The sequence below is a fragment of the Phoca vitulina genome, unplaced genomic scaffold, assembly GCF_004348235.1.
Source record: "Phoca vitulina isolate PV1807 unplaced genomic scaffold, GSC_HSeal_1.0 scaffold82, whole genome shotgun sequence".
NCBI classification, from domain to species: domain Eukaryota; kingdom Metazoa; phylum Chordata; class Mammalia; order Carnivora; family Phocidae; genus Phoca; species Phoca vitulina.
In genome coordinates, this window is record NW_022589785.1 from 5,921,883 (window position 1) to 5,943,223 (window position 21,341).

Here is a 21,341-nt window from a genome sequence, read left to right on the forward strand (position 1 = left end):
AGATCAATGGAACAGAATAGAGAGCCCAGAAATGGACCCTCAACTCTATGGTCAACTAATCTTTGACAAAGCAGGAAAGAATGTCCAATGGAAAAAAGACAGTCTCTTCAACAAATGGTGTTGGGAAAATTGGACAGCCACATGCAGAAGAATGAAACTGGACGATTTCCTTACACCACACACAAAAATAGACTCCAAATGGATGAAAGACCTAAATGTGAGACAGAAATCCATCAAAATCCTTGAGAACACAGGCAGCAACCTCTTCGACCTCAGCCACAGCAACTTCTTCCTAGACACATCGCCAAGGACAAGGGCAGCAAGGGCAAAAATGATCTATTGGGACCTTATCAATATTAAAAGCTTTTGCACAGCAAAGGAAACAGTCAATAAAACCGAAAGACAACTGACAGCATGGGAGAAGATATTTGCAAATGACATATCAGATAAAGGGCTAGTATCCAAAATCTATAAAGAACTTATCAAACTCAACACCCAAAGAACAAAGAATCCAATCAAGAAATGGGCAGAAGACATGAACAGACATTTTTCCAAAGAAGACGTCCAAATGGCCAACAGACACATGAAAAAGTGCTCAACATCACTCGGCCCAGGGAATTCCAAATCAAAACCTCAATGAGATACCACCTCATACTAGTCAGAATGGCTAAAATTAACAAGTCAGGAAATGACAGATGTTGGCGAGGATGCGGAGAGAGGGGGACCCTCCTATACTGTTGGGGGGAATGCAAGCTGGTGCAACCACTCTGGAAAACAGTATGGAGGTTCCTCAAAAAGTTGAAAATAGAGCTACCCTACAACCCAGCAATTGCACTACTGGGTATTTACCCCAAAGATACAAATGTAGTGATCTGAAGGGGTACGTGCACCCCAATGTTTATAGCAGCAATGTCCACAATAGCCAAATTGGGAAGAGCCAAGATGTCCATCAACAGATGAATGGATAAAGAAGAGGTGGTATATATATACAATGGAATATTATGCAGCCATCAAAAGGAATGAGATCTTGCCATTTGCAACGATGTGGATGGAACTGGAGGGTGTTATGCTGAGCGAAATAAGTCAAACAGAGAAAGACATGTATCATATTCCCAGATTTTTTCTTATGATTGATTTCTAGTTTCATAGCATTGTGTTAAAAAAGATGCATGATATGACTGATTTTTTTGAATTTGTTGAGGCTTATTTTGTGGTTTAATATGTGATCTATTCTCAAGAATGTTCCATGAGAAGAATGTGTATTCTGCTGTTTTAGGGTGAATGTTTTGAATATGTCTGTTAGATCCATTTGGTCCAGTGTGTCATTTAAAGCCACCATTTCTTTGTTGATTTTCTGTTTAAATGATCTATACATTGATGTAAGGGGGCTGTTAAAGTCTCCTACTATTATTGTATTGCCATCAGTTTCTTCTTTTATGTTTGGTATTAGTTGCTTTATGTATTTGGGTGCTCCCAGGTTGGGTTCATAATTATTTACAATTGATATATCTCTTGTTGTATTGTTCCCTTTATGATTATATAGTGCCCTTCTTTGTCTCTTGTAATACTCTGTTTTAAAGTCAGTTTTGTCTAATGTAAGTACAGCTACCCTGGCTTTCTTTTCACTTCCATTTGCATTTTCCCTCCCTTCACTTTCAGTCTGCACATGTCTTTAGGTCTGAAATGAGTCTCTTGTAGGCAGCATCCAGATGGGTCTTGCTTTTTTATCCATTCTGTCACCCTATGTCTTTTGATTGGTGCATTTAGTCCATTTACAGTCAAGGTAATTATTGATAGGTATGTACTTATTTCCATTTTGTTACTTGTTTTATGGTTGATTTTGTAGTTCTCTGTTTCTTTCTTCTCTTGCTCTCTTCTCTCATGGTTTGTTGGATTTCTTTAGTAATATAGTTGGATTCCTTTTTCTTTCTTTCTTTCTTTCTTTCTTTCTTTCTTTCTTTCTTTCTTTCTTTCTTTCTTTCTTTCTTTCTTTCTTTTTTTTTTTTTTTTTTTTTTGCATATTACCAGTTTTTTATTTTGGGTTACCATTAGGTTTGTATATTACATCTTATGCATATACAGTCTACATTGACTAGTGGTTGCTTAAGCTTGAACCCAATCTTTACTCCTCTCTCCATCACGTTTTAGGTATATGGTGTCATATTTTACATCCTTTTATTTTGTGACTCCCTTGACTGATATTTTATAGATATACTTATTTTTATTGTTTTTGTGTTTCTTATTTTTCCTACTCCTACTTTTCTTTCCACTCAAAGAGTCCCCTTTAGCATTTCTGGTTTTGTGGTCATGAATTCCTTTAACTTTTGTTTGTCTGGGAAACTTTTTATCTCTCCTTCGATTCTGAATGATGGCCTTGCTGGATAGAATAGTCTTAGCTGCAGGTTTTTTCTCCCCTCTCAGCACTTTGAGTATATCATGTCACTCCCTTCTGGCCTTCAGAGTTTCTGCTGAAAAATTAGCTGATAGCCTTATGGGATTTCCCCTTTATGTAACTGTTTTCTTTCAGCCATTCTTTTTTTTTTTTTTTTTTTTTTGCTGCTTGAAAAATTCTTTATCTCTACTTTTTGCCAATTTATTTATTTATTTTTAAATTTTTAAAAAAATTCAATTTAGTTAACATATGTATTATTATGTATCATTAGTTTCAGGGGTAGAATTTAATGATTCATCAGTTGCATATAACACACAGTGCTCATTACATCAAGTGCCCTCCTTAATGCCCATCACCCACTTACTCCATCCCCCCCACCCGCCTCCTCTCTAGCAACCTTTTGTTTCCTACGATTAAGAGTCTCTTAGGGTTTGTATGTCTTCTTGGGAGAAATGTCTGTTCATGTTTTCTGCCCATTTCTTGACTGGATTTTTTGTTTTTTTGGGTGTTGAGTTTGATAAGTTCTTTATAGATTTTGGATACTAGCCGTTTATCTGATAAGTCATTTGCAAATATCATCTCCCATTCTGTGGGTTGCCTTTTAGTTTTTTTCCCACAGTTTCCTTTGCTGTGCAAAAGATTTTTATCCTGATGAAGTCCCAATAGTTCATTTTTGCTTTTGTTTCCCTTGCCTTTGGAGACGTGTCTAGGAAGAAGTTGCTGTGGCCAAGGTCACAGAGGTTGTTGCCTGTGTTCTCCTCTAGGATTTTGATGGATTCCTGTCTCACATTGAGGTCTTTCATCCATTTTGAGTTTATCTTTGTGTATGGTGTAAGAAAATGGTCCAGTTTCATTCTTCTGCATGTGGCTGTCCAATTTTCTCAACACTATTTGTTGAAGAGACTTTTTTCCATGGGATATTCTTTCCTGCTTTGTCGAAGGTTAGTTGACCATAGAATTGAGGGTCTATTTCTGGGTTCTCTAGTCTGTTCCATTGATCTATGTGTCTGTTTTTGTGCCAGTACCATACTGTCTTGATGATTACAGCTTTGTAATAGACTTGAAGTCTGGAATTGTGATGCCTCCAGCTTTGGTTTTCTTTTTCAATATTCCTTTGGCTATTTGGGGTCTTTTCTGGTTCCATGCAAATTTTAGGATTGTTTGTTTCAGCTCTGTGAAAAATGCTGATGGTATTTTGATGGGGATTGCATTGGATGTGTAGATTGCTCTGGGTAGCATAGACATTTTCACAATGTTTATTCTTCCAATCCATGAGAATGGAATGTTTTTCCATTTCTTTGTGTTTTCCTCAATTTCTTTCATAAGTGTTGTATAGTTTTCAGAGTACAGATCCTTTACTTCTTTTTTATTCCTAGGTATCTATGGTTTTGGGTGCAAATGTAAATGGGATCGATTCCTTGATTTCACTTTCTTCTGCTTCACTGTTAGTGTGTAGAAATGCAACTGACTTCTGTGCATTGATTTTACATCCTGAGAGTTTGCAGAATTCCTGTATGAGTTCTAGCAATTTTTGGGTGGAGTCTTTTGGGTTTTCTATGTAGACTATCATGTTGTCTGTGAAGAGTGAAAGTTTGACTTCTTCTTTGCTGATTTGGATGCCTTTCATTTCTTTTTGTTGTCTGATTGCTGAGGCTAGGACTTCTAGTACTATGTTGAACAACAGTGGACATCCCTGTCATGTTCCTCAGTTTTTCCCCGTTGAGGATGATATTTGCTGTGATTCCTTCATGTATGGCTTTTATTATATTGAGGTATGTTCCCTCTATCCCTACACTGTGGAGGGTTTTTTTCAAGAAACGATGCTGTATTTTTTCAAATGCTTTTTCTGCATCTATTGAGAGGATCATATGGTTCTTGTCCTTTCTTTTATTAATGTGGTGTATCACATTGATTGATTTGTGGATGTTGAACCACTCTTGCAGCCCAGGAATAAATCCCATTTGATTGTGGTGAATAATCCTTTTAATGTACTGTTGGATCCCATTAGCTAGTATCTTGGTGAGAATTTTGGCATCCATATTCATCAGGAATATCGGTCTATAATTCTCCCTTATGGGGTCTTTGTCTGGTTTTGGGATCGAGGTAATGCTGGCCTCATAGAATGAGTTTGGGAAGTTTCCTTCCATTTCTGTTTTTTAACAGTTTCAGAAGAATAGGTATTAACTCTTCTTTAAATGTCTGGTAGAATTCCACTGGGAAGCCATCTGGCCCTGGACTTTGTTGGGAGATTTTTGGTTATTGATTCAATTTCTTTGCTGGTTATGGGTCTGTTCAGCTTTCTATTCCTTCCTGTTACAGTTTTGGTAGTTTATGTGTTTCTAGGAATTTATTGACGTCTTCCAGGTTGCCTAATTTGTTGGCATATAGTTGTTTATAATATGTTCTTATAATTGTATTTCTTCAGAGTTGGTTGTGATCTCTCCTTTCATTCATGATTTTATTTATTTGGGTCATTTCTCTTTTCTTTTTGATAAGTCTGGCCAGGGGTTATCAATCTTATTAATTCTTTCAAAGAACCAGTTCCTAGTTTCATTGACCTATTCTACTGTGTTTTTTTTTTAAAATTTCTATATTATTGATTTCTGCTCTAATTTTTCTGATTATTTCTCTTTTGATGGATTTAAGCTTTTTTTCCCTGTTCTCTTTCCAGCTCCTTTAGGTGTTAGGTTAGGTTGGGTTGTGTATTTGAGACTTTTCTTGCTTCTTGAGGAAAGCCTGCATTACTATATACTTTCCTCTTAGGATTGCTTTTGCTGCATCCCAAAGGTTTTGAACTGTTGTGTTTTCATTTTTATTTGCTTCCATTAATTTTTAAAATTCTTCTTTAATTTCCTGGTTAATGCATTCATTCTTGTGAATTCTCCCCCCCGAGAGAGGGGACACAAGCAGACTTCCCATGGAGCAGGGAGCCCAATGTGGGGCTTGATCCCAGGACTCTGGGATCATGACCTGAGCTGAAGGCAGACGCTTAATGACTGAGCCACCCAGGTGCCCCTAATGCATTCATTCTTTAGTGGAATGTTCTTTTTTAAAAAAATTATTTATTTGAGAGAGCAAATGAGAGAGAGAGAGCATGAGGGGGGGAGGGTCAGAGGGAGAAGTGGACTCCCCGCTGAGCAGGGAGCCTGATGCGGGACTCGATCCCAGGACTCTAGGATCATGACCTGAGCCGAAGGCAGTTGCTTAACCAACTGAGCCACCCAGGGCCCTAGTGGAATATTCTTTAACCTCCATGTATTTGTGGTCCTTCCAAATTTCTTCTTGTGGTTGACTTCAAGTTTCATAGCACTGCAGTCTGAAAATATGCACAGTATGATCTCAATCTTTTTGTATCTGTTGAGGGCTGATTTTGACCCAGTAGGTGATCTCTTCTGGAGAATATTCCATGTGCACTCGAAAAGAATGTGTGTTCTGCTTTAGGATGAAATGATCTGAATATATCTATTAAGTCTATCTGGTCCAGTGTGTCATTCAAAGCCCTTATTTCCTTGTTGATGTTATGCTTAGATGATCTGTCAATTGCTGTGAGTAGGGTGTTAAAGTCTCCTACTATTATTGTATTATTATTATTAACCAGTTTCTTTAATTTTGTTATTAATTGGTTTATAGAGGCATAAATACTTATAATTGTTAGATCTTCTTGATGGATAGATCCCTTTGTTATGATATAGTGTCCTTCATCTCTTATTACAGTTTTGGTTTAAAATCTAGTTTGTCTGAAAGAAGGATGACTACTCCAGCTTTCTTTTGATGTCCATTTGCTTTCAATCTGGAGGTGTCTTTGGGTGTAAAATGAGTCTCTTGTAAGCAGCATATCAATGGGTCTTTTTTTTTTTAAATCAATTCTGATACCCTGTGTCTTTTGTTTGGAACATTTAGTCCATTTACATTCAGAGTAATTATTGAAAGATATGAATTTTGTGCCATTGTATTACCTATAAAGTCGCTGTTTCTGTAGATTTTCTCTGTTCCTTTCTGGTCTTTGTTAACTTTGGGCTCTCTCTCTGCTCAAAGGATCCCCTTTAATATTTCTTGCAGGACTGGCTTAGTGTTCACAAATTCCTTTAGTTTTTGTTTGTACTGGAAACGCTTTATCTCTCCATCTATTCTGAATGACAGCCTTGCTGGATAAAGTATTCTTGGCTGTATATTTTTCCCATTTAGCACATTGAATATGTCATGCCAGTCCTTCTTGGCCTGCCAGGTTTCCATGGACAGGTATGCTGCCAGTCATATGTGTCTACCCTTGTAGGTTAAGGACCTCTTGTCCTGAGCTGCTTTCAGGATTTTCTCTTTATCTTTGTAATTTGCAAACTCTACTATAATATGTTGAGTTGTTGATCTATTCTTGTTGATTTTGAGGGGGGTCTCTGTGCCTCCTGGACTTGAAACCCTGTTTTCTTCCCCAGATTAGGTAAGTTCTCAGCTGTAATTTGTTCAAATAAACCTTCTGCCCTTTTCTCCCGGTCCTCATCTTCTGGGACTTCTATAAAATGGATAATATTTTGCTTTATGGAATCATTGAGTTCCCTCAGTCTACCTTTGTGCTCTAGTAGGTTTCCTTCCCTCTTCTTTTCAGCTTCCTTATTTTCCATCATTTTATCTTCTGTATCACTTATTCGCTCTTCTGATTCATCCATCTTCATTTTTATGGCTTCCATTTGGGACTGCATCTTGGTGATAGCATTTTAAATTTTGGCCTGACTAGATTTTAGTTCTTTAATCTCTAAATAAGGGATTCTCTAGTGTCTTGTATGCTTTTTTCAAACCCAGTTAGTATCTTTATAGTCATTGTTTTAAATTCTAGTTCAGTCATCTTATTTATATATGTATTGATTAAATCCCTGGCAGTGAGTACTCCCTCTTGTTCTTTCTTTTGGGGTGAATTTCTCCATCTTGTCATTTTGTCCAGAAAAGAAAAGAAGAAAGAAAAACAGCAAAAACAATAATAAATAACAATAGAACAACAACAAAACCCCACTAGATCCTGGGTGTGTTTTGGTCTGCTTGTTAAAAGAAACTAGGTCTCAAATAAGAAAGAAAGAAACACACACACACACACACACACACTACAATGTAAGTAAACAAAAAATTTAAACATATAAAGTATATATAAAAATAAAAATTAAGAACGGTGGTCCACTGGTAGACTTGCAGCATTTTTTTTTTTTTCTCAGATCTCTGATTTCTTGGGTTTTCAGAATGATTTGATAACTATCTGGTTGCATTTGAGAGACAAGACAAACAGGGTCCCCCTATTCCTCCACCATCTTGACTCCTTTACTTTTTGCCATTTAATTACTGTGTGTCTTGGTGTGGACCTCCTTGGGTTGATTTTGTTGGGGGTTCACTGTGTCTCCTGGATCTGGATTTCTGTTTCCTTCCCCAGGTTTGGGAATTTTTCAGCTATTATTTCTTCAAATAAAATTTCTGCCCTCCTTTTCTCTCTTCTCCTTCTGGGATCCCTATAATGCAAATGATATTACAATTGATAGTGTCACTGATTTCCCTAAATCTATTTTTATGTATTATTATTATCATTAATTTTTCTCTCTCCTGTTCAGTTTGATTGCTTTCCATTACTCTGTCCTCTAGGTCACTGATCTATTCTGTTTCCTCTAGTCTACTATTTATTCCTTCTAGTGTATTTTTAATTTCAGTTATTGAGTTCTTCATCTATGATTGGTTCTTTTTGTTTTCTTTCTCTTTGTTAAGGGTCTCACTGAGGTCCTCCACTCTTTTCTCAAGTCCAGTGAGTATTTTTATGACCGTTACTTTAAATTCTCTATCAGGCATATTACTTATCTCCATTTTGCCCAGGTCTCTTGCTGTGGTGTTGTCCTGTTCTTTCATTTGGGACATATTCCTCAGTCTCCTCATTTTGTCTAATTCTCTGTGTCTGTTTCTATGTATTAGGAAAGTCAGCTATGTCTCCTGCTCTTGAAAGTAGTGACCTTATGAAGAAGAGGTCCTTTTGTGCCTTGCAGTTCAATGTCCTCTGTTCACCAGAACAGAACTCATCCAATTAACTCAAAGTGAGGAGGCATGATAGTGCAAAGACATAGTGTGGGATTTGGATTCAAGAAGAACTGGGATTGAATCCTCACTTCTCTACTTACTCCTTGTGCAAGTGATTCCATTTTTTCTAAAGCTTAGGTTCTTAATATAAAAATATTCTAAATGATAGCTTATACCTTATAATAGCACTGTTGGAAACATTAAACAAGATTATAAGAATTGACTATAATTATCACCATTATGATTGCTACTAAGGAAGAGTTTTCTGAGTTGGTCTGAAAAGGGTGAGCAGCAAGTGTGCATCTATCAGAGATTCCATAGAGGAGATTCCCGCTGGCTAGAGAATTGGCTTAGTGACTTCTGAGATCAATGGCAACACTTGAATTCTGTTGTTTCTTGGTCAATTCATGGTGAAAGCAGATGGAAGGCCCTGACCCATTAAAATAAAATAAATTAAGATCTCTTGAGGGCTTTTATAGATAATGGATGTCACTGTAACCATTCTCTGAGAAACAGCAGCATGAAGCTGTATCATCAACCTCATCTGTAATCATCACCATCGTTGTCATCATGATTGGTAATGATATGATCATGACATATTTTAATTATGAATACATTACTCTAGTGATTCATTTTAGCACCATATCTTACTTTTAAGTTAGATAATACAAATATAATTCTTCCAACTTTACAGATGGGTAAATGAGATATAGAGACTTGCTCAAGACCACCCAGATAACCATGCATTTATCCCTTGTGCTGGTCAGTGAGCCCAACCTTTTGTTACTTCTTCTCCATTATTCTAGTTTGGTGGAGTGACCAAAGTGGAGGGGTACAAGGAGACTTGCCCCTCTTTCTTTTGTTAATGAGAGAAAAGAGAATAGAAGGAGACTATTACTTCTTGACATCTGCTACACACTGGGCATTCTCTCATAAAATCTTATAATGAAGAAGGTATTATTTATCCAATTTTACCTGCACTTGAAGATTAGATAGGTGTATTAGCAAAACCATAAAGCTGAGTTTTGGTTGCAGTTCTGACACATGTATGTGCTTAATCACTAAGGTTATTTGCAATTCTAAAAGTCTGTGACTCTTAAAAATGGGGGAGTGGAGAGCAGTAGTCTCTGACTATGGTGCTGAAACACAGTGGGCTTGATTTCATATCTAGTGAGCCATAGACCTGGGATTCTAATCCAGGTCTGTCCACCTTTAATGCCTCACCCGGGCTCAGAGGAGAGAATCAGTTCCCTTGGTGGGCATCCACTTTGAATGGCAGGGCCAGTTGGTGGTTTGATTCAGCAATATTGATATGCAACATCAGATCTTAAGCTCTGGAATTGTTCATCGTTGCTGCCCTATGTCAGGGAGTATTCAGACCAATTATTATCACATGGTTGGATCTGTTATAAAGCTTTGGAACTTTCAGGTGTAGCTAATATGCTCCTGAGTCATGCAAGTCTCACTGCTTTCCAGTGATGTGGTAAACAGATATGAGTTTATGTGGTTTGGAGGTGGATTTTCCTTATTCATATGTCATAGTTTCCCAGTCCATGGTTAACGTTTCTTTTCATAGACTATTATTTCCTGTTTGATTCTGACTTTTCTAAATAAAAATGTATTTGTGTTGGCCTGATAGAGATAAAGCTTAATTTAGTTGATCATAAAGATGTAGAATCCACCTATTACCATCATCTTATAATTAATTAAGTTTACTCAAACATTTTGTACCATTTCCATTCCTGCAAACAAGAAAATTGGGAAATGTCTGAAGAAAGGCGGATATTTCCTTTTCATGGCATCTTCCCCGGAACCTTTCCTCCTGCCTCTTGCTTCTGTATCTAACCATCGTTTTATACCTTTCCCCTGATACAGAAGTTCCTGAGGAGAAAAAAGGATGCTTCAAGCGGGCCTATGATCTATTTTGTGGCCTGGACCAGCAGAAGGGCCCCAAGATGACGAAGGAAGAGGAGGAAGCTATGAAGCTGAAGATGACAGACACCTCTGAGAAGCCTTTATGGCGAACAGTAGTGAACATCAATGGCGTCATCCTGCTGGCCGTGGCCGTTTTCTGCCATGCATATTTTGCCTGAGCCTTGCCTTCTGTGGCAGGCCTTGTTCAGGAAGGCCAGACTTTTTACTCTGCCTCCTTTACTTCTATTCTCTGGTGTTAAGCTGGTGGTAAACCAGCCAGTTGTAAATTTTGCCCAGTTGATAAATGTGTACAGGTGTAATTACAGGATAACTGAAGAAAAATCATTAATTTGCTTTTAACTTATGTATTTGAGGCCAGTGTGATATCATCAGCTGTATATATTAGAGCTACAGAAGGGAAGTCCAACTCAGTCATGTCCAGGAAAAGATGCAGTAAGAAAGAAGCCCTGCCATGTGTGATGCAAGTTTTTCTCAGGTAGATTCAGTGTGTCAGTGTTGTTTGTGATCCTGAATATTATTTTAAGAGTTGTAGTCTCCCTGGTTCATGCTGCTTTCCCTTCATGACCTTCTCCCCATCTTTTTTAAAGAGAAATATTTCCCCTCTCATCATACACCTGTCAAGTTTTTCCTGGCACAAGAAAAATCAATCTGATAAACTGATGAATGCATTGAAGCTGAAGATGGGAACTTGATAGGGTCCCTGCCCTGGGTGTTTTGCTCTTTGAAGGGAAAGCTTGGGGATGGCAGGACTTACCCCAAAGGGAGGGACCCAGGCACCAGCCTCAGGCCAGTGGGGAAAGTGGATAATCTTGAGTCAAAGGGATTTTCTAGTTTTCTTTAAATTGTCTGTTATGAATTCCTCATGTTTGAGATTTCACTTATTTTGTCATTTGCTGTGTCTGGAATGTCTTTGGCACTCAGCAATGTTTATGGACCAAATGGATGATTTGGGCACTTATTTATAAATACTTACTTTATTTTTATGTAAGCCTGGCCCTTGGTTAATTTTTTTTTTTTTTTTTTTTTTGGTGGCTGCACAAAGTACACAGTACACACTCTGGTGACTCTCATCAATTGGAATATATTTTCCAGAGGTCACTCTTCCTCATGGTGTGGATGTTGACATATGAGCTTAGAAGCTGATCTATGTCACATAATAGAACAAATGTACCTCTTGGAGGATCTGTTTTTTCAAAGCAGCCATACTCTCCTGTAACATGGAAACAATTATCCCAAGATTCTCCTCTCCATGAGTTCATGTGATCACAGTCCTTCCTTTTTGGGGTGTCTTGAGTGGTGATCATCTATTGACAAAAGTTAGGGTAGGTGGTCTCTGTTCTGAGTAGTAGCATTCAACACTTTTAGTTGACAGGAGTGTATTTCTTGTTGAAACTGTTTCCTAGGGAGAAGTTTTTAAATATAATTTTAATTAATTAACTGATTAATTAAATTCTTTTAGTCCCACCCATGAAATCTCAATTATGTTGTAATATAAACTTTGAAGTTAAGAAAAAGTCACAATGTTAGTGTTGACTGATTTCAAGCTAGTTTAGGAAAGAGCTGGGATCTGAGGTGCTGTGGAGCTAAGAGTGGTTCCTAGGCATACAAATGGTTCAACAGGCAAAGGGATGGCTTGTTCTTGTGGAAGGAAGGACACTATTTGATACACCCTCCATGTTGCCCTTAAGTGAGGCAGAGAAGAGGGGAACGTGGACAATTTCTTGTGGCTGGCATTACTCAGCAGACTCAGTTTCATGTGGAGTTTGTGATATTTTTGAGCTTTGAAAAGATAAAGGGAAACGATTGAAAGCTGGTGGATGAAATGCGCACAAAGTATCTAGATTGTCCTGGATTCAGTTTCTGGCATTGCCAATGATTCATGTGTATTTTTTGGTAAATTATTTTGTCTCAACTGTGTATTTTTCTCTTTGAAAAATGGGGACCTTGGTGCTTATAGCATCTATCTACCTCTTCTGGGTGTGACTAGGTCACTTTGTAAAGAGGATGACAGATACATACATTGAAGATGCGAAACAGATGTTATATTAAGTGGCATTTAGTCCCATTAATTAAAATGTATTACTTTGATACTAATAAAAACATTTAAAAATGTAACATCCAGCTTTCCTATTTTCTAGATATTCTAAACAGATACTGACCATATGTGTGGCAAGCTTTAGTTGGCACAAGATGTGGATTAGGAAATAGGAGCCAAGAGAGTGGAGAATAGAGTCTGGCAACTTGAATAAAAGGTAGCAAAAGAGATGACTTCAACTTCAAAATCTCTACGAAACATGAGGTAACTCTACTTTCAATGCATAATGTCTTTTTAGGACAGACTAAGTCCCTTGGGTGACCAGGGGCCAATAAGTGATAAATTGTACTAGAATAATTTCAGGAGTACATAGAAGAGGTACTTTTTTCCTCAAATGGAAGATGGGTATTTGGGAATAGAGTGACTTTTTATTATGGTCTGTTTATAGAACTGAAAAATCATGTCCTATCAGGCAAAAAATCTTCTTTGAATAGAGATGACTATTTTATTTATTTATTTTTATTTTTTAAGTTTAAATTTAAATTCAATTAGCCAACATACAGTACATCATTAGTTTCAGATGTAATGTTCAATAATTCATCAGTTGCATATAACACCCAGTGCTCATCACATCCCATGCCCTCCTTAATGCCCTTCACCCAATTACCCCGTCCCCCCATAGATGACTATTTTAAAAAGAATCTCCCCAAATGAAATCTTCTTTCCTGCAGAATGAAGTTAGTCTGTGGGCCTTTGGTTTACCTGGGAGCATTGTTTAATTTTATGTAACTGAGTCAGGCATTGGTGTTCACTTAGAGGATTTCTAACCTTTGGAGCTCACTGGAACCTACTCTTTCCTGGTGTGGAAATCACCATCTCCTAAAAGATGCATTACAGCTTGTCCTGCTTTACAAAAGCAAACCTTGGGAGAAAAACATATGGGCACTTAGTTGGTGGAGAGTAGTTTCTTAACTTTCTTCCCAATCTATCCCCAAGAAAACTTCTTCTAACCTTCAGATTGGATTTTGGGGAATGAAATTATCTGAATGAGGTGCCATTGCCTTGATGGGTTGGTAGTATGGAATTAGAGAAGTGTGGGTGAGGTTAATGGCACCAGTGCTGCTTGATTGGCACTGGGTGAGTGTTGTTTAGTCCCAGAGCTCCATATGCAAATCACAAAAGCTCCTAGTCAGCTTTCGTAGTCCTAAAAGCAACTTTAAGAATATGTGATTTGATACAATTAATCCCTTGCTTGAAAAACTGTTAGCAGGTGGCGCCTGGGTGGCTCAGTCATTAAGCGTCTGCCTTTGGCTCAGGTCATGATCCCAGGGTCCTGGGATCAAGCCCCATATCGGGTTCCCAGCTCCACGGAAAGCCTGCTTCTCCCTCTCCCACTCCCCCTGTTTGTGTTCCGTCTCTCACTGTGTCTCTCTCTGTCAAATAAATAAATAAAATCTTAATAAAAAAAAAAAAAGAAAAGAAAAACTGTTAGCAAATGCCCACCTGATAAAAGGGACCTTCTTGGGCACCTGGGTGGCTCAGTCGGTTAAGCATCTGCCTTCAGCCCGGGTCATGATCTCAGGGTCCTGGGATTGAGTCCCACATCGGGCTCCCTGCTCAGGGGGAGTGTGCTTGTCCCTCTCCCTCTGCCCTGCTCATGTGTGCGCTCTCTCTTTCTCTCTCTCAGTCTCTCTCTCTCAAATAAATAAAATCTTTAAAAAAAAATAAAACGGACCTTCTCTACACATGAGTGCTGGAAGCATGTACATGTGCATTTAGGAATCAGATAAAAGGCTTAGAGCAGTGGTTCTCAAATGATAGCCTATATCAGAATCCCCTGGAGGGCTTGTTAAAACACAGATTACTGGGGCTACTCCCAGAGTTTCTGATTCAATAGGTCTGAAGTGGGGCCTGAGAATTTGCATTTCTAAGTTCCCAGTTGATTTTGATGCTGCTGGTCTGGGGACCACACTTTGAAAACAACTACTTAGAGTTAGTTTCCAAAGAAGTTTCATTTCATCACCAAGGCAGGCAGAACTGGAAGAACCTCTTTCTCAGGCCCTATTTTGAGATTTTTATTGATGTATCAGGACCAAAACTCTTTTCTGAAACCAAAGTTGTGTAGGTATGGCTAAGGCACATTACGATGCCAAGGTATAGAAAAATCCACCTGCTTTACATTTAGGGCCTACCTGCTTAATTATGACCTCCTCACTATATGCCAAGGCTTAACATTTTACCAGCTTGACTTTTATTTTATATTTCATACTCATCACGTACCATATACATGCTGGCCCTCAAAGTCAGTTTTACAGGTAGAATTTTTTACAGATGGTGGGGGCATAAGGGGAAAAAGCACTTACACTTATTGGGCATCTTCTATGAGCCAGACCTTGTAGGCAGTACCAAATGACCCCACCTAATCTTTACAATAGTTCCATGAAGTAATTTGGAGGAAACTGAGGTTCAGAGATTCGGGGACTTACCCAAGGACCTTGGATGGACTTTGGTGGTCATGGCCTAGAGGCTGACAATCCCCTCTCTCTGTTACAGAATTTCCCAAGGCAGCCTTCCAACAGCAACACGTTTCTCCTTTAATTCTGAGTATCTTGGAAAGGGGTGGGACGTGGACAAGTCAGGAGACCAACATCTATTGAGTCCTATTTATTTATATTAACAAATGTTATAAATTTGTAACATTTAAATCAGTGAGTTAAGCATTTCTATTTCTGTTTTCAGATGAACATTGAAGGTTCAGGGAAGTTGATTGTTTTGCTCATGGTGGGTCTGTCTCTAGAGACTGTACTCATAGTTTTGGTTTAGGTGAATATCTCCTCCCTACCAAATAGTGATAGAAATATATCTTTTCTGTCAAAGTAGCTTCTATTCTTCCATGAGGGCTCTTTCAAGACTCTCAGGACATGGATAAGGATGTTTTCTAGTTGTTAGGCTCCGAGGAAAGCAGAGAGTGTGTGTAAAGGGATTAATATCCAGGCTGGTCTAAGAAGACTCAGAGTTCCTGTTATCTTGAAAATTCAGTTAAGATAAATATGCAATGTTACGTCTAAAAACCCGTTCTTCAAATCTCTGCACCTGGGTTGGAAATTAAAGCTGCTTCTCTGTCAGTGAACCATATGGCTCAGAGCCTTCAGTTAAAAGTGAGATATTTTACTCTCACTGATATAATTTCAAATAGCCAAGTTTCTCTATAATTTTAAATAATGCATTTTCAGTACCATGTCCTTGATGTGAGTTAACACAAGCTATTTTTACAGGCTCACACTCCCTGTCTGTCATTTTCATATGCCAGCTATGACCACTCCAGGGCCAGGATCCTGACTCCAGAGTTCTAGTTCTTAAGTACCACACTACAAGTTCTACCCAGAGATGTTGAAAAGGAAAATTTAACTTGTTGGAATAGAATACTTGGAGGATGGGCTAAAAAGCAGAATGGACAGCACTGAACTTAGTGGATAGAAATATGAAGCCCAGGAATTATACCACAATGTACTAAAAAGAGGTAAAATGATGGAAACTATGAAATAAAACTCAAAAGATAGAACCCAGGAAGTCCAACATTCATCTCACCAGAGGGCCAGAAAAAGAGTAGGCAAAACATGAAGAGAGGAAATGATGCAAAGAAAGCCAGCAGTTGATAGCCAGACTATTCAAGGGATTCCTGTGAACCAACAAAGAAAGACAGGAGGAAACCATTAGGAAAAAGATGGATAAAGAATATAAAAAGTCTTCAAAAAGAAGTAAATCAGGATGACATCATAAAAATGGTGACATCAGCAAAATTTGGAGTGGGCCACTCCAACCTCTCACCTACTGACAGAAACATTGAACAATGGACAGAAGCTGTCAGAACCAATTTTGGGAGAATTCAGGAAAACAAAATTTATAGCAACCAAACAAGCACTGAATCAAGAAAAAGATACTACAAAATGTTGACTATCACCAAAATAGTGACTGTCACCCTCTCTCTTGTGTGGTGGCAATCTTAAAACAGCAGCAGTCACAAAGTATCAGTTGTCTTAAAGTGGGGGCAGCCTGTGTCCCCATTTCCCTCTGTCCAGGGGAGCAGAGCAGACCACATTCACAAATTACTGTGTATGCCTAATCTAACCTGTCTGAGGGATGCCCGAGGGACTGACACAAGGTGTTCCTCTCTATTTCACTTAACTCTGAACTCAGACTGGAAAAGCTTGAAACACTGAAAGCCAAATTAAACAAGCTCCAGACACCTAAGATTCTACTCAAAAACCTACAATAGAAAAAAAAAAAAAGCCTACAGGGGGAGGAGGCAAGATGGTGGAGGAGCAGGGGATCCCATCTCAACTGGTCCCCAGAATGTAGCTGGATATCTCTCAAACCATTTTGAACACCCACGAAATTAGCCTTAGATGTAAGAATATATATCTGGATCTCTACAAGCAGAAAAGCGAGAGCTTTTTGCAAGGTAAGTGACGTGCTTTTTGCAAGGTAGGACGTGTGGAATCGTGAATCTGCGGGGATATCGGAAGATAAACAGAAGGGGGAGGGAACCTCCATAAGCTGGCTCTTGGAAAGTGATAAAACACCGGAGTGCAAAATCGGAACCCTGAGAAATCTGCTCTGGAAGGGGCTCTGGAAATGAAAAGGCAGAATCTAGATAGGGCATTGTGGTCTCGGGATATGAGGAACCACAGAGAAAAGGGGCTTCCTGAACTGGTAGAGTGCCTAAGCAGTGGTGCCAGGAAGCAGGTTATGGTCAGCAAGCCCAGGAAGAGACTCTCAGTTCAGATTGCCATAAACTGTGAGCCGGGCCGGTTGATAATAGCTCTTCTCTTGAACAGCTTGAGAAAATCTGGAACCTGCACCTGCAACCTGGCAAAAACTCACAGAGCAGTTGTGGGCTGGAAAGGCCTTTAGAGCAGGACCCAGACATGATCCAGGAGATTTTGGTGTGCACAGGAGCCTGCAGCTGCTTGAGGATTTAGAATCATAAAGGGCAGTGGCACTCCCGGGCCCATGGGATGACCTCTGAGAGAGTTGCTATGGGTGCACATTGCAGGAGCTTGCAGTTTTGGTGGTGCATACAGAAGTGGAGACTGTTTGTCCTGGAGGGTTTATTAAAGAGGGCAGACTGAATTTTCTGCCTTGGCAAAAGGTTTGGCTGTGGCCATTTTTGCTCTGATCCTCTGAAGAGGCGCAGAAAACCCCCAGGGAACAAAAGCCACAGAAAGGACCAGTTTCCACTGAGCCCATCCCCCAGACAGGGGTGGGACAAATCTTCGCAGGCAGGGTTACCTGAGAAAGAGCGCGGCAGGTCCCTCCCCTAAAAGACAGGCTGGAAGAACAAGGGACAACAATCTTTTGGATCCCATAAGACTGTAAAATCTCAACATCAGGGGAAAATTGTATATTGAGCTCCAGATGTGGCCTCATGACTTGTTCATTTTTCAGATAAAATTCTCTTTTTCTTTTTCTCTGTCTTTTTTTTCTTTTTACCGTCTCCTAATTTCAACTAGATATTTATTATATCAACTTATAGTTCATAGTAGCTTTTTAACTTGTGTTTTTTCACACCTGTATTTTTTATAGATATATGCTTTATTTTAGTTCTTTTTTAAAAAATTTTATTTTATTATGTTATGTTAGTCGCCATACATTACATCATTAGTTTTTGATATAGTGTTCCACACTTATTGTATTTTAGTCCTTTTCTCACTCTATTCAATTTTACCTTTATATATATATATGTTTTACATTTCTTGTAATTTTGGGACATAGTGTCCTCTAACACACAGACCAAAATACACCCAGGAACAACTGAAACACCCTGCTTTGTCCACACTGAGACATTCTAGTCTCCCTTCCCCTCCCCACCTTTTAAAAAAATTTTTAATTTTTTAATTTTACTCTTGTGTTTAATTTTGGCTTTGCTTTTTCAATGGTAGCTTCTGACCACTCTGGATTTTGCTAGGGTGCATCTTGCTTGGGTTGTGGTTGATATTTTGGACTCTGCTCATTCACTCAACCATCCCTTGACAGAATGACTAGGAGGAGGAACTCTCAATAAAGAAAACAAACAGAGACTGTGTCCTCTGCCACAGAACTAATGGATATGGACATAAGCAAAATGTCAGAGATAGAATTCAGGATAGCAATCTTAGAGTCAATAGCTAGGCCTGAAAAAAGCATTAATGACAATATAGAATCTTTAAGAGCAGAAATGAGATGTAATCAGGCTGAACTAAAAAGATGTTATGAATGAGATGCAGTCTAAACTGGATACTCTAACAGCCAGGGTAAATGAACCAGAAGAGAGAATTAGTGATCTAGAAGATAAGCTGGTGGAAAGGAAGGAAGTTGAGGAAAACAAGAGATAGGCTGCTAGTAACACATGAAAAAAGGATTCCAGAGAGTAATGATGCCATGAAACATTCCAATGTCAGAATTATTGGGATCCTTGAGGGGGTGGAGAGAGAGAGAGGGCTAGAAGGTATATTTGAGCAAATCATAGCTAAGAACTTCCCTATTCTGGGGAAGGAAAAAAGAGTTCGAGTCCAAGAGGCAGAGAGGACCCCTCCCAAAATCAATAAAAATAGATCAACACCCCAACATATAATAGTGAAGCTTGCAAATTTTACAGCTAAGGAAACAATCCTGAGAATAGCCAGGGAGAGGAGGTTCCTTACATATTGAGGGAGGAACATCAGAATAACATCAGACCTGTCCACAGAAACCTGGCAAGCCAGAAAGGGCTGGCAAGACATATTCAGGGTACTAAATGAGAAGAACATGCATCCAAGAATACTTTATCCAGCAAGGCTGTCATGCAGAACTCATGGAGAGATAAAGAGCTTTCAGGACAGGCAGAAACAGAAAGAATATGTGACCACCAAGCCAGCCCTGCAAGAAATACTAAGGGGGATTCTGTAAGTCAAGAGAAACCCCAAGAGTAATATAGACAAGAAAGCAACAGAGACAGTCTACAGAAACAGGGACTTTACAGGCAATACAATGTCACTAAATTCATATCTTTTGATAGTTACTCTGAATGTAAATGGATTGAATGCTCCAGTCAAAAGACACAGGGTATCAGATTGGATAAAAAAGCAGGATCCATCCATATGCTGTCTACAAGAGACTCATTTTGAACCTAAAGGCACGTCCAGATTGAAAGTGAGGAGGTGGAGAACCATTTACCACTCTAATGGACCTCAAAAGAAAGCTGGGATAGAATCCTCATATAAGACAAATTAGATTTTAAACCAAAGACCATAGTAAGAGATGTAGAGGGACACTATATCATACTTAAAGGGTCTATCCAACAAGAAGATCTAACAATTGTAAATATCTATGTCCCCAACATGGGAGCAGCCAACTACATAAACCAGCTATTAACCAAAATAAAGAATCATATGGATAATAATATATTAATAGTAGGAGACCTCAACACTCCACTCACAGCAATGGACAGATCATCTAAGTAGAAGATGAACAAAGAAACAAGAGCATTGAAGGACACATTGGACCAGATGGACTTCATAGATATATACAGAATATTTCACCCTAAAACAACAGAATACTCATTCTTCTTGAGTGCACATGGAACTTTCTCCATAATAGACCACATACTGGGTCACAAATCAAGTCTCAACTGATACCAAAAGATTGAGATTATTCCCTGCGTGTTATCAGACCACAATGCTTTGACACTGGAACTCAATCATAAGAAAAAATTTGGAAGGAATTTAAACACTTGGAAATTAAAGAGCATCCTGCTAAAGAGTGATTGGGTCAACCAGGAAATTAAAGAAGAACTTAAACAATTCATGGAAACTAATGAGAATGAAAACACATCAGTCCAAAACCTATGGGATACTGCAAAGGTGGTCCTAAGGGGGAAATACATAGCTATCCAAGCCTCTCTCAAAAAATTAGAAAAATCTGAAATGCACAAGCTAACCTTACACCTAAAGGAGCTGGAGAAAGAATAGCAAATAAAGCCTAAACCAAGCAAGAGAAGAGAAATAATAAAGATTAGAACAGAGATCAATGAACTAGAAAAACAGAAAAACAGTAAAATAGATCAACAAAACTAGAAGCTGGTACTTTGAAAGAATTAATAAGATTGATGAACCTCTGGCCAGATTTATCCAAAAGAAAAGGAAAGGACCCAAATTAATAAAATCATGAATGAAAGGGAAGAGATTACAACTAACACCAAGGAAATAGAAACCATTATTAGAAATTATTACCAGCAACTATATGCTAACAAATTAAGCAACCTGGAAGAAATGGTTGCCTTCCTGGACACTTATAAACTACCAAGACTGAAACAGGAAGAAATAGACCAGTAAAGGAATTGAAGCAGTAATCAAAAACCTCCCAAAAAACAAGAGTCTAGGGCCAGGTGGCTTCACAGGGGAATTCTACCAAACATTTAAAGAAGAAATAATACCTATTCTGCTGAAGCTTTTCCAAAAAATAGAAACAGAAGGAAAACTTCCAAACTCATTCATTTTTTTTTAGAATAACAAAAAATATTTTACTAAAACATAAGATTTACAGAAGTTTCCAGACAAGCCATACAAAATGGTCACAAGCTTTTTCTTGAAGGAAGGATTCTACACTTGACAGCAAAGTCACAATATTATTAGTGAGGGCTGTGATGTTTGTTTAATGTTCCCATTTTGGTTCAAATAATCAAGCTTGTCCATCTACAGCATCTAAATAAAGTTAGACTTGGCTAGAGAGCATATTCTAAAGAACTGGTTAGCTGCTTTTAACCAATGCAATTAGATCACCATAAAAAGGGGGAAAGGAGCCCATAAAATTAAAATAAAACTACCTCTCCCCCTCAAAAAAAGTAATAAAGAAAAACACCCACACCCCTGCAGCTAACCCTGACAACGACCTTCATTCACAGTGCTTTATACTCAACCATGA

At 38.5% G+C, this 21,341-nt stretch overlaps 1 protein-coding gene across 1 annotated transcript in view; it reads left to right on the forward strand.

Moving 5' to 3' along the window:
• Positions 1-11,338, forward strand: part of SLC5A1 (solute carrier family 5 member 1) — a 145,299-nt gene extending 133,961 nt beyond the window's left edge. Inside the window, exon 14 of the mRNA XM_032395102.1 lies at positions 10,307-11,338. Within this exon, the coding sequence (XP_032250993.1) occupies positions 10,307-10,524 (218 nt within the window). The 3' untranslated portion in view covers positions 10,525-11,338. The remainder of the gene's footprint in view (positions 1-10,306) is intronic.
• The last annotated feature ends 10,003 nt before the right edge of the window (positions 11,339-21,341 follow it).